The sequence below is a fragment of the Gymnoscopelus braueri genome (assembly GCF_963280865.1).
Source record: "Gymnoscopelus braueri genome assembly, chromosome: 2".
NCBI classification, from domain to species: domain Eukaryota; kingdom Metazoa; phylum Chordata; class Actinopteri; order Myctophiformes; family Myctophidae; genus Gymnoscopelus; species Gymnoscopelus braueri.
Genome location: NC_137604.1, coordinates 40,104,420 through 40,119,419, shown reverse-complemented (window position 1 = coordinate 40,119,419; position 15,000 = coordinate 40,104,420). Strand labels below are relative to the sequence as shown.

At 47.3% G+C, this 15,000-nt stretch overlaps 1 protein-coding gene across 3 annotated transcripts in view; it reads left to right on the top strand.

The window, feature by feature from the left end:
* The window catches only part of bnc2 (basonuclin zinc finger protein 2), a 239,926-nt gene that overhangs the window by 210,445 nt on the left and 14,481 nt on the right, over positions 1-15,000 (top strand). For all 3 annotated transcript variants that reach the window (XM_080416415.1, XM_080416416.1, XM_080416414.1), the window contains one exon: positions 14,140-15,000. This exon is cut by the window's right edge and continues 1,562 nt beyond it. In XM_080416415.1, the coding sequence (XP_080272541.1) occupies positions 14,140-15,000 (861 nt within the window). The remainder of the gene's footprint in view (positions 1-14,139) is intronic.

The window sequence follows — 15,000 nt, the reverse complement described above, 5'->3', positions numbered from 1 at the left end:
ACACACACACACACACACACACACACACACACACACACACACACACACACACACACACACACACACACACACACACACACACACACACACACACACACACACACACACACACACACACACACACACCTATACACACACAAAGAGGACAAGACAAGCTGTAAGACCTTTAACCCGAGTCCCACTAACCCTCCAGGTTGATCAATAGACAGATAAATACATTAACATCTCTTACAGTCTATCTTTCTCTCTTTCCATCTCTACCTCTTCACTAATCGTTTTCTCAATGATACCACTCCCCCTCCCTTCTTCTGCCTCCCTCCCTCCCTCCCACCTCCTCCCTCCAATTCCTCACCAAACACCAAAGTTCAAAGAAGTTCAATTCCCAGCACTCCTTGAAAATACCCCATACAGCTCTTACACACAGACATGCACACACATGCACAACAAGCCACAGCCAGACACCCATCCCAGGCCATTACTGTGACTATCACACCCACCTATCACACACCCCCACACACACACACACCCCCACACACACACACACACACACACACACACACACACACACACACGTGCACATGCACACGCACACGCACACGCACGCACACACGCACACACACACACACACACACACACACACACACACACACACACACACACACACACACACACACACACACATACACACACACACACACACACTACATCTTTCCTAACAACCTAACAACCTAGACAGAACCTGGACATTAGCTAATCCATACTTATTGCATCTGGGTCCCTCTCCCCCAGCCTTGTAATTCACACAGATAGAGACATATTAGCACTAACACGTGCTGAGCTGTGCCTGGCAACAGGTTCCAATGCTAACGCTAAATTGACTTAGTGCGAGTCTCGCGGGACGGCCGTGAACAAAGACGTTGGCTGGCTGGCTGCTAGCTGAAGATGCTCAGGACTCCCGGGGCCCCAGTAGTAGTAGTCTGGGCCCGGCCCTGTATTGAGTTTCTGTGAGGGCTGTTTAGCTCGTAGTGCTACGCGGGGTCAGGGGAGGGGAGGAGAGGGTGCCCCGGCTCAATGAGTTTACTGACAGGAACCCCGCTGACCACAGGGCCAACAGAGATCGATAGAGTGGAGCAGCACAGCATTAGAGCCAGACTGGGACTGACCCAAACAATGGCAGATAGCATTACCACATACAGTAGGTCTATACAGGTCTGCACTGCTTGTTGTAAAACACAGTACAGTTCATTCATACAGTTTTCTGTCTCTACATACTGTTCTGTGCACACACACATGCACGCATGTACTCGCACATACATACGTACGTGCGCACGAACACACACACACACACACACACACACACACACACACACACACACACACACACACACACACACACACACACACACACACACACACACACACACACACACACAGCTTGGTGCATAACACACGTACAGTACACACTGTACGTGTACTGTCACCCTTGAGGTTATGTTTTTCTCTGGCAGTCCTGTTACCGTGTTCTCCAGGTGGCCCCACGTCTCCCTCTGAACAAACACAGCAGCCATTTCCTTCCACGCCACCCCCCCCACCCGCCTTCCCTCTCCACAAACACACCACACACACACACACACAATGTCACCAGGGGCCAGCCACAGTCATTGTGTGGCCTCCCATCAGCCCCGCGGTCACGCCCCTCTCGGCCCTGCCCTGCCCAGGGGCTTCGCGGCCAGGGTCACAGAGTTGACATTTACCAAGGGAAGTTCCATGGCGAGTTAGCGACGGGTTGACAGTCCTCTCGTCACGTCGTCCCCACAGCCATCCATCCTGCAGGAATCCGCACTCTCCCCTCCCCCGCGCGTCCACCTCCCTCCCTTCCTCTCTCCGCTCCCTACAATAAAAGAAACAATGAAGTCGTTAAGTGCGCTGTATGACCCTCGCAGGCCCCACTACAGCCCAACGACAGCTTTCATTTTGCTGCCGAGCGCCACTGGGATGCGTATTTCCTTACTGGGGTATTACTTGCTAAAGCTGGTATTGCAGGATGGGACCTGTTTGCGGCTATGGGAGAGTGAGACTTGGCATTAAAGAAAATACACGCGACAAATATCACTTAGGCCAGTAAAACCCACACAAATCATACCCATAAATACTCAATACAAAGAGCTTGTAGGTTAAGCGTCACTCTAAGTGGGTAGCGTTGACTGATGGTGAAAAGTGAATTTTGTGGGCCACGAGGGGCGAAAGGCAGGGCTTACTGGTCCACCAGGAACAATGAACATCTAAAAGGAGGAGAGGTCCAGCGGAGTGAAAGAAAAGGGTTGAGGACCAGATGTGCATCGGATGGATCAAACATCTGCTGGCTCTGAGAGCAATCCGGCCGTTCCCCATCAACCCAGCTCTGTCTCCATGCATTTGACTCACTCTCTCTCACACACACACACACACACACACACACACACTTTCCCAGCCCTCTATCATACAGACACACACAATCACACGCAGACAGTCATATGCACAGAACCCTCTTCGCATGCATCTCTCTCTCTCTCTCTCTCTCTCTTGCTTACGCACACGTGCACACGCACGCATACAGAACGTGCACACACACACACACACACACACACACGCGCACACACGCACACGCACACACACACACACACACACACACACACACACACACACACACACACACACACACGTGTCCTGGTAAAGCTTGCGTGGTTTACTATCTACCCTGTCAGATAATATATCAGGACTTGTCTGTTGTCTTTTTTTTTACCACGCTCTTTTATTCTGCCTTTTGAAATCGAATTTGGTTTCAATCTAAAGCTTCCAGATTGAGAGGTATTCATCTGAGTTATTATGCTCACACGAACACAGACACACACACACACACACACACACACATGGACAGGGGGGACTCAAACGGCAGAATGAAAAATGCAGCGTGCAGGTCTGATATGTATTTTTTGTGTTATTGTTCTGGGCTGTGTGTGTCTTGATGGTCCACAGCTTTTGCTGGTGTATAGGTTACAGTGCAGCAGATGGTAATGATGTTTATTTTGGTAGTAAGTAATCACCATTCTGGAGCTTATGACAGTAGACAGGGCCCAGGGACCTGGAGCTGTGCCCCGAGAGACCCCAGAGCGCCGGATCTCCAAGCCTGATTTATACTTAGTTCGGTGTCAGTGTCGCACGCCCAAGATAGCAGATTTACATGCTCACAACGCGTTGCAGGCACAATGCGGTGTGAGCTTGTACATCGGCTATTTCCGGTGCGCAACACGATGTGCAATCAACTATAAATCAAGCATCCTTGCCCCACACACACACACACACACACACACACACACACACACACACACACACACACACACACACACACACACACACACACACACACACACACACACACACACACACACACACACACACACACACACACACACACACACACACACACTCGTGTACTGTACATGTAGAGATGTGCATACTGATTCGCAAACCCATACACACATGCCTTTGTGTGTCTGGCATCTGCACATGTATGTATGTATGTATACTACAGTATATACACACATGCAAGGACTGTACTGTATGAATGCATAGACTGTATAGTACGCATACTGCACACATGCATATACATTATGCACCTACGCTTACTGTACACGCATACACGCACGCACGCAGCCACGCACGCACACAGAGTTCCTGAGCCACAGATAGATGTGCTCTGGCACATGGTGTAGTTTTGGGCCAGTGTAAATCACACCACAGCTACACTGCAGTCCACCTCTGCTATGATGAACGGGCCAACTCTCATGCCAGGCACTGATTCCAAGGAGGCCATTTAAAACCAGAGCACGCCATTGTAATTCCAACTAAGGGCTGTTTTTGAACTACTCAAAGTGATATTTCGCTTCACTAGAAATATCTTTGTACATGATGTTACAAGATTTTTTTTTACATACCATGGTGAATGGCCCAAGTCCAAACGTAATAGCCTACTAATTGGTATTCCTTTCAAATGTAGTCTTCATTTAGAAAATTTTAACGAAAAGCAAAGAAACATGTTGTAATTTTTTTTTTTTTTTACAATTTAAACATAAACTTGGAAGTTGTTGGCTATCACATCCAGGTGTTATACATTTTATACATACATAATACATTTTCCAGAACCAGATAGATCTGTGCTGGAGCACATTACTGTTAATTCACCTGGCTTTGCATGGATTCCTGGTTAAGCTGACCAACACCATGTCCTTTGGGGCAACCCTCCGCTTTCTCCCCTGTTGGTATGTCTCGTCCCGGTTTGAGTCTGGCAGGGAGGCAGTGAAATACTGCAGGGGGTAAAGGGAGAGAAGTGGACAGGGAAGGGACGAGCAGAAGCATGGTTGAGTTAATGGTCTTGCATCTTCCTGGCAGCATGTCAATAATAGCTCTGATCACATTAAGTAAAGAGTCCATTAGCTTATTCTCTTTCCTCCCTGCGCACTCCTTCCTCCTTCTCCTGTAGAGGGAAAGTGACACAGGAGCACAGGAGAGCAATGGCTGCGACAGACACCTCTAACCCTCAACCCCAAAATAGATTTAAATAAAATGACTAGCTATTACAGACTTTTGGACAGTATATATATCAATGTATGTAACATCAACATATAGTTTTTTATTCTGTGTAGATGATAATGGTTCAGAACACTCTGAATTCATATAACCTTTGGTGCTGCAAATGTAGCTTTTCAACATACTTGTATACTAGAGTCACATAATTTATGTTTACATATGGGCTCGTTTAATATATATAAATATCCTTAAGGTTGAAAATAAGGTAATATATCACATATCCCAGCTTAACTTATTCTGAACCAGCGCAGTATATAATCATCAAAGACCAGCACATTTCCTGACTCTCGGCTGATACTGTGTGTTATGTGTTAGGGGTGATGTGTGTTTGGGGGTCGGTATTACACTGAAAAGGGAGCGCAGGAACGACAGATACATGGGTGCACAACACAAACACGCAACCACGTAGCCAAAGAGCAAATTGTGAGCATATGTTAATGCACTTTTTTTTTCTTTTCTGCCGTCGGCCTCCAGCCAAAATAGTAATCAAGACAAAGGAGATGTGATAGAAACAAAGAAGAAAAGGAGGTTGTCACACCAATGCCTCCCTCCCTCTCTCCCCTTCCCCTCCCACACTGCTGGACAGACAGACAGACCATTTCTCAGCCGCCTCACTGCTCTCCATTGGCCCTGGAGGAGGGAGAGCACAACAGCGGCCTCCACATCTGTCTCCCAGGCCCCCGACTAGACCCTGGCTGCCGCATCCAAACCCAGAGCAGATCACACGAATCATCCTCAATTAATGTGAACCATCAGGCAGACACCCCCCCCCCCCACCTACCCCTTTCACTGCTCCTATCACTCTCTCCCCCTCCTCCTCCTCCACCTCCTGCCCTCCCACCTCCCTCCCCTTCACCCCCGGTTCTCTGAGGCGTCCCCCTTGGTCACGTACTGAGTCTGCTGAGTTTGTTCTGTTCTTGTTTTGCGTTGACCATCACGGCTACGGTTCCTTTAGCACGGTCGGGGCAAGGCCAGGCTGACGTTACCACAGACAGCTCGTGAAAAGAGACAGTGTAATCGATGGATCAGGCCCCAGGGGTCCACGCGGTGCTCACACTGAGGGTGTGTGTGTGTGTGTGTGTGTGTGTGTGTGTGTGTGTGTGTGTGCACGCGAGCGCATGTGTTCGTGCGTGCGTGCATGTGTGGAGGTTCTGATCTCAGACCGCAGGCTTGACTTTGCTCCACTGAGGCGGCGCACCCACCAGGGGCCCAAAATGGCTTCCATGTGCCGCCCCACATCTGCACCTCTGCTGGGCTGTGGCCAAAGGACTGTCCTTTCCTCTTTGAAAGATGCAGTGGGACAGATTTAAAACAAAAGGAGAGAGAGGGGAGAGGGGGTGAACCGGAGGTTAGGAGACATTTTCTTTATTCACGGCGGCGGGGCTGTTTCTCAGAAAAGCAGGTAGAGAGAGAGAGAGAGAGAGAGAGAGGGAAAAAGAGAGACAAGAACATGGCAAAAAAAAAGAAGGGGAGCGTGTTTACCAAGAGCCACCTGGACATTAGGGAGCGCCAGATTGTGACTCACCCTTTTGTGTTAAAGCCCGCTATAACAGCCCCCCCACCCCACACACACACACCTTTGCAGTCTCTTGCTATAAATCTACCCTCCAGTCGATTAGTGTGCCCGTAGCAACAACTGACACAGGGTCATGAATTTTTAACCAAAGCCTTGAGTTAAATCAGGTTGAGAGGTGAAGGCAGGGGTATCTCGCGGGCTAGTTGGTTGATCAGCGGTGTCTGGCCCTGGTCAAATAGGCCTGTGGCCTCATCGCATTCACTCACACCAGAGCCTCCACAATCACCACTCTTGTCTGGCACTGATGATGAGCATAATATTGACCAAGATGAGGGCCCCTTTGCGCGGTTGTAATTAAATAACAGAGAAGGAATCAAGCCTAGATAGATCTGGTCCATGTTGTAATAAGGAATATGAGGGAGCACAGAGGGCCATGTGTGGACTTTATTGAATCACCTGTGTTTTCCAAGTCTGCCCTTTTTTTCCTTTTTTCTTTTTTTTTAAGAGGGAGTACTGGCTTTATATGGAAAACAGGATTCACTGAATCTGGCTTGTGCGGTTCCAGATGAGACCTTTCTCTTCAGCCAGACTCTGAAAAAAGCTTACTTTTATCATTCTTTACTGAATTTAGAGGCTCCTGGCCATCACTATGCAAGGGCTGTTGTACTCTGACGTATATGTTGTATAATTACATCACTATGTTTTCTGCCAAAATTGAGAGTCAGGTCCATGCTTTGCGACATGAGGATAGATCTAATCATTTAAATCCAGATGCTTCATGTTCTGTCACATAATAGTGTCTATTGTAACCTTTTGAATGTAACAAGCACAAGTACAGAAGATATTGACTTACTGAACACTGAATTACAACTCTGGCTACTGCAGATGAGACACTACCATAGCTAACTTCTAAAGCGGACACAATACCTCCATGTACAGTACGCGTCACAACCAAAAGTAGATGCTTCTTTTGAAGTACGAGCACGAGAACATGGTATTTACCATGATCACAGGGCGCTAATTTTAACCTCAGCGCTTCTTACAATGTCCTCCACCCACGTCTGTAGCTTATCAACTCCCCCGCGGTCCATCACAGCAGAAGATGTGGAGAGATGGTTGTTCACACATGACCCATGACCTGCCACTGGGGAGCCAGCCAATGGGAGTGGGGGTCTAAAGGGCCATGGGAGCTCTGGGCCCTCTGAAGTGATGGCTCCAGGCGATGGGCTTTGTGTTGAACCCCATCCTCCCGCAACCCCACCCCACCCCATGTGCCCCCTCTCTCGCCACTAGCCATCCTGCATTATTCATACCGCCAGGAGATGGGAGGAGAGAGACAGAGAGAAAGGAATATGGAAGAGGAAGCACCAAAGGTTCAAGACCTTCTCAGATCACAAGGAACTTCTGCTTAACCTCCCTTGAAGTGGCAGCACAGGGATAGAGATGCTTTTCTCTGGGAGCTGTATCTGAGAGCCAGGCCCAGGGATCAATGTGGGATTCCCCTGAGGCCTGGGTAGGGGATCGCGTTCACCACCAGGCGATTGGTGGATCAATGCGGTTCCCATGGTTTGTCTTGCCACTGTGAGAGCCATTCCCCCCTCATTGCAGTGTGATGCAGCCTCGTGATTGGCCGGTCACACTGAGCTGCCCCAAGGTGAAGGTGCATCCAAAGCAGCTGTCATCCCACGCAAGCTGATACAGCTTGTCTATAGGCCAAGATGAACATGTAAACACCTCAGGCTAGTGTACCACACGGCAAACTTGACAGGAGAATCAGAGCCAGAGACACTGTGTTTGCCAAGTACAGCAGCTGGACAGGAATTTGTCTTGGTGACACTGGTGCAGAAAAACACTGATATTTACTAGCCTGGGAACCAGACGAATCTGTGAGCTCACTTTTTATTTGCTCTGGCACATACGCCTGGCCCCCCTCCCGCTCCGACTGATCTCCAGCCGACCTGGCCCAGGTCGGGCCAATCACAGCCGTTTATCTAATATGGCACAGGTTTGATACCATGACTGACAGTCCGCAGGTCCATTCAGTGCAACGCACCAGGTTCACGAAACTCAAACAAACTGTCAAGCTAGGCAGTGCTGATCAAATCAAGATTCTGCTACTTACCTATTTCCTGCCTCAGATGTTTTCAGAAACATATGTTTGTGTGCTCTTAGCTGTAATATGAAAGTTTGTGACCAGGCCCCCATTTTTCCTGCTAGAAAACGGAAGAGCCAAAACCAAGCACCAGCCAACTTCCATGTAGCTTCCAAAGTCTTTTGTTCTGCGCCCGTTGATAATGCCCCTTGTAAATGAACAATTATCTGAGATGTTCCAGACAATTTGCATGTGCGAATTGGTCTGGCAATGTCAGGGTATTTACTGTAAAGGGACAGCAATAAAACAAAGACTATACTGTGCGTACACTGAACACTGCACATAACTACATACCTGTAGCTCAGCATTCTGTAGATGAAGGATCTGCCATTCAACACACTGTCCTGGACCTCTCATATTAATTGCTCACATTAACCTTGCTTGCCTGTGCTAAGCACACCACCTTTCTTCTGCACTGCTTTCCAAATACACTCAGTCAGTGAGTATGATAGGTGATGATTAGTGAAAATCTTGTGTATGCACAGCCCTTAATCCCTTAAGCAAACCACCCTAGAAGCCCCTATGGTTACACACACATGTGCATGTGCATGTGCGCACACATATACACACACACACACATAGAGGGTTGTTAATGCAGCGTGGCTGGCTAATTGCATAATTGGCTGCTTTGTTTTAACTGACAGTGGTGGTGTCTTGGCCCATGACAAGGTTCATAATTTGCTCATCCTGCTTGTCAGCGTTAATTTACAAGGCAGGTACCCCCCGCCCTGTAACAACACACACACACACACACACACACGCACACACGCACACGCACACACACACACACACACACACACACACACACACACACACACACACACACACATCACAGATGCACATATTACCCACCACGACCACCACAATATCTTTACCGCAGTAAGTCCAACAAACATATAAATGGCGCTCTGCGGCAGGCAGGAGGTAACGTTAGTGTTAGTGGTATGGATAATGTGGTCTTCACCAGGGTTCAGAGCGATGCAGAAGAAGCAGTGAATACCGTAAAACATACCAGCAGACAGACCATCCTCCTCATGAAGAGTGTTGTTTTCCTGTCTCTGTCTGTCTCTGTCTCTGTCTCTGTCTCTGTCTGTCTCTCTCTCTCTCTCTCTCTCCCTCTCCCTCTCCCTCTCTCTCTCTCTCTCTCTCTCTCTCTCTCTCTCTCTCTCTCTCTCTCTCTCTCTCTCTCTCTCTCTCATTCTCTGTCACCCTTGCTCACTCTCTCCACTGTAATTATTGGCTAATAGTCATTAACCTGGCAAACAGAGGTTTAGGTGTATTGTTTAAAGGACTCAGGGATGCATAATGACAGACTAATATGTCATAGCAGCACACAGGGGTGGGTGAGAGCGAAGGGGGGGAGGGTGGGGTTTTAATGAGATTTTACTGGAGGGAATGTGCGTGTGTGCATGAGGAGGTAGATATAGGCCTGGAAAATCCAGGGACGGGGGTGTGGGTGTGGGTGGGGGAAGGGAGCACATTAAGCTAATTGGAAGATGAGTGCCTACTTGTAAAAGTGCTTCTAATGGCATATTTGTTACTCTGCCGGCAACGTCGCCAGGCTAATGCGCCAGAGTGGGCTAAGAAGTAGCAGCGAGGGCTACGGGGACCTGTGTTTGTCTGCAAATATGCAGTGGTGTGTTGTGTACACACTCAGGCCCATGGCATGCACATGAACTACATGTTCACTGTCCCACTCTTTATATTATACAATGTAAAACTCCCAGTGTTAATTTGTACACTTGTAACCTTCATTTTGCAATTTTGGAATTGATACCTTCTCTTTTAAAGAGTTAAATTAACACTGGGGATTTTACTCTGTAATGTACTGTATATACTGTATTATCTCGACTTCACATATCTCACACGCACGCACGCACGCACGCACACACACACATACTCAGGTATGTGTTTCTCATCATGGAGCGAGAGAACCATTTAAGTAGTGTTGATAAGTGATTTCACGTTTAAATACATCATATAGATTTTGTAGACTGTGTGGAGATGTGTAATTCTCAATTAATACGTTGGTTTAGGTTCTTTGATAATAAGATTGATTATATACAGTATGTATTAAGAACACTTAAGTCTTAATGCTGTGAAAAGAAATTGCTACATTTGTAGACTTTGATCATCTATTACCGTTTATGGAGCATTTAGCCATTTCTGTCCATATAATCCTGTGGTCTGGAATTTGATAGTTACCATAAAACAAGGTATTGCGAACTACAGCGCTGCATACCACAGTTATATAGCACTGAGGTTAAAGGAATGGCCATGTAATGAGAAGTTCCTAAACTTAAATAAAAAGCACATGAATTTTCCCACTACTGTACGAGATCTGTGGATCAGTTTAGTCAGTTAGCCAAGCTTGTCTGCCCTCATAACCTTCTCTAGCCCGCTGTGATGCTTTGCTCCAGTCTCCGTCTGCAGGCAGGCTTGAGTTTCTCTGCTTGCTCTCCGTGTTCCAAGCTAGGCCATGGCCTAAAGCCCCTGTTGATTGGGCTCCAGAAGTCGGTGGACCAGCGGACGGGGTGTGTTTGTGTAGCCCCCCTCTCAGACACACTCTGCTCAGCAGAGTTCCTGACCTGTAGCTTGACAGCTGGCTGGCCCTCACTAACACTAACGGATTCCATTTGGTAGAAATTACAGGCCGCACCATTGCATTCAGACTTTCTTCTTTGATTGAACAATGAGTGGGGAAGTAGAGCAAAGGAGGAGTAGACTAGGATCAGATTAATGTATGAGCATGAGCAACATTTGGTTCCTTTATCCGTGGGGAAGTGTGTGTGTGTGTGTGTGTGCACACGCACATGAATGCCTGTGCGTGTGAGGGGTGACGGTTAGAGTACAGTAGTAGCCTGGCATATCACAAATGGCACTTCTGCACATCACCTGAACGGCATGGTACAGGATGTCATGACACCCTTTTTTCACCAATACCAACTGACCCGGACTGGACCTTTTGTTTTGGTACTAACCGTGCTGACTGGGAGGAGCTATGCCTCAGGCCTGTCGATAGCCCAAACAGACGGAGCAATGCGACGGTGCAAGCAAAAAGTCACGAAGATGAAATAGATGAGATGTAGATGTGTTTTGTACATTCAGAATAAACCCAGAGCAGTTATAGCTGTGAAGGATGTCCTTTGTTTCCGCCGTTGAACACAGCCAACATTGTTGCTCCACATATATTTCTTTCTCTTTTCAGCCTCTTTCGATTCTTTCCTCTCCTCTCTCTCTTCCACTCTCTTTTTGCAACTTCATTAACAGGTATATTGTTTAATGGACATGGAAAGCAGACGGCACACTAGCAAATGTTTGCCGTCCTGTACCGTACTGATATCTGGAGAAGCACCAAAAACATAGACGGTGCTTCCCACTGGAATAGAGCACAGACTTAATGCAAGCATTCACTTCACTTCATTATTATTTCAGAATTTCTTGTATAAATAATGTAATTGATGTTCAGCTTCAGATATATAACAGGAAGTGTGGACCGGTAAGCGTGCGCACACTAGCATGCATTTTATTTAAAAGCCTTATTGTCTTTCTTTCTTTTTCTTTTTACAATTTTATAACTGCAGAAAAAAAGAAAATCTTCTTACTGAAACTATTCAAGTATTCGCTTTCTAATTTGCTTCTGTTTTTTTGTTTCAATTAAATCAAATGGAAGTATACAAATGCCCCAATGGCCGTGCAGTCTGAAATAATAGTGCCCAGACCTCAAATTTAAAGTTATACCTCGAGGCAAAGACTCTGGAGCGCACACAGAATGAAAGTGTAAAATGTTTTTTAATGTATATTTAACAACAAATGCCCCAGTGACTATTGATGTTTCGTCTCAGAAGGTCTGCTTCTCCAGTATATCTGAGGGCGTGATGTGAAACCACTCAACAACCCCCTGCCTCCTCTCTCTCTTTCACTTTATTCAGATTTTTGTGCTTTACTATTCCTTTACTATTTTGTGCGAGACTACATCTCTTCCATTCTATCTCCCCATCTCTCTCTTTAAGAATTTATCTTCTGTTTTCTCCATACAGACCCTTTGTGCTTTGTGATGTTGGTTTTCTACAGATTTTTACTCACAATAAATGCCATTTATCTTTTATTGGTTCTAGCAGGCAAGGGATGAAATGTTACCATAATTGTCACCACTCGCGTCACTCCCTTGATGTCACTTGCGTCTGGTCCCACAGGACCCTGTGTCAACTGTAGTATTAAACACATTAGACTAATCTTTCCTCGTCTCTCTCTTTCCTCCTTTCACTCTCCCTTTGTTCTATCTATCTCTCTCACTTTCACACAAATACACAGACCATCTCATACAACAGCCATAGAGGCAGCAGCTGTATGTGTAACTACCTGAACCCTGGTCTCCCGTATGGGAAACAAAACCTCTGCTGCTCATCCAAAAGGAATCCCCTCTGGCCATGGGAGATATTAGTCTTCTGGTCTTCAGGCAGGGCTACTCTGCAACATAAGCAACCATTTTATTCCAGAGTTGTGTTATCAGTACTGCTTGAAGTCGTTGAGAACATTGGGTTCATACAAGGTGACAAAAGCACTGGGTCAAGTATTCTGTACATCATCAAAGTTAGGAGCTCAACCGCAAATCTAGCATTCGGGCCTTGCCAAGATTCTTTTCCCAGAATTCCTTGCCATGTCTTGGTGTTTGGCAATGTGCACATTTTGCAAGGGAGTCTGGGCGTTTTACTTTTCAGCGGTTAATAGCACCATCTCCAGAAAAACACACTAGCCAAGGAAACTGCTCCTTTTGGAATACTGCTCCAAAAGTCTCCCATTGGAGCAATCCTGTTCCTCTCAGGATGGAAACTAGTTTCCCACGCTTCCCAGGGTCTACAAAAGTCCAGGATTATGAAACTCCATGGCTCATGTAAAATATCTACTCCTGACATTCACTTCATTACGTCCTTGGCCCCAACTCTCTTCTCTCTCCTCATGGGCAGACATGGTGAAATGCAAGCACATGCATTTTCAGTTGACACAGTCCCTGGTGACAAAGTACAGCTTCATTAATATTTAATCTGACAGAAGATATGCATCCTGTAAACCTCATTAACATAAAGTACGGTAAATACTGCTCCACAGCCGGCTTAATGAGAGGAAAGCGAGCTCAGTGTCACCTCGAAGGCGTCTTCAAAGACGACCTTAAATAAACATGAGTTTTCTTATTTGAATGTCCAACACTGTTCCCTCACACAGTACATTGTAAGACTGCCTTGCTGCTCCCATGGGGATTACATTACCTCTGAGATGTAAACGCGCACTAAGAAAAATGCTTGCCAACTGAGGTGCAATTAGTGGCTCACGTTAATTATCCTATTATTTCCCTTAACGACTGACGCTGGATGTAAATATTAGAGGGGACTGTGTGCGTGTATAGAGGGAGTCTCAGCAAGAGTTCACATCTTTTAGAGGGCTGTTTTTGTTAAAGAGTCTCACAGCAAGTAGATCAACAGCATCGTCCCCACAATGTAGAAATTTCACTGAGACCCGCTAATAGGCCCCACCCTGGTGGTCTCAATTTGTTTGCTTTAGACTCGATTAATCTCTCACCCGTTCTCATCGCTTTGTAGCTAATGACTGCATTTGCATGGCTGAATAATAGCTAAAAGTGGATGAAGAGAGATAGGAAAACAGTGGGACAGTGGGAGGGAGTATTTTGACAAAGTTCTATTATTCACTTGTCGCTCCAGGGCCCCCTGAATTTCATGAGCAGAAACCCCCCCTCCCCCCCTCCCTATTGACCACGCTGATTATGCACAATCAATGATGTTTTTTTGTGTGTTTGTCTTCTCTCTTGTCTCCTCTCTTGGGCCTCCAGGATACTGCAGGCAAGGTGCTGGACCGCTGGACCATCATGTCCCGGGAAGAAGAGATCATCACCCTGCAGCAGTTCCTTCGCTTTGGCGAGACCAAGTCCATCGTTGAGCTGATGGCCATTCAGGAGAAGGAAGGCCAGGCGGTCACGGTTCCCTCCTCCAAGATAGAATCCGGGATCAGGACATTCATTGAAAGCAACAATCAAACCCGCAGCCCGGGGCTACTGACACATCTGGAGAACAGCAGCCCCTCCAGCATTCACCACTTCGAGAACATCCCCAACAGCCTGGCCTTCCTTCTACCCTTCCAGTACATCAATCCGGCATCTGCCCCCATGCTGGGCCTGCCTCCCAATGGACTGCCGATGGAGCAGTCTGCTCTGCGGCTCCGCGCGGCAAGCTTGCCTAACCAGACTGAGCAGATAGACACTAGTGATTCTGAAGTGTCCCTTTCACCTTTTCGCAGTGGCCCGAGTCCAAGCCGCGGGGCCATCGGGCCAATGAACAACATTGAGCCCAAGTCGGAGCCAAGCAACCGAGCGTCGCCCATCTCACCGACTCCTTCAGCTCATCAGGGCCAACAGGGGCAGACGCCGCTGCAGCAGCAGCCACCACAGATTCCACCGCAGACTCACAATCAACCTCATCAGCCCCACAGCATGAACGACCACCAGGTCCACCACCACTTTGTGAAGCATGAGCAATCCAAGGCCATAACCCACTCCTCCTTCTCCTCCAAAATGCACCGCATGCGCCGCATGGGGGCCACCTCCCGCAAGGGCCGCGTCTGCTGTAACTCTTGTGGAAAGACCTTCTATGACAAAGGCACCCTGAAGATCCACTATAACGCTGTACACTTGAAG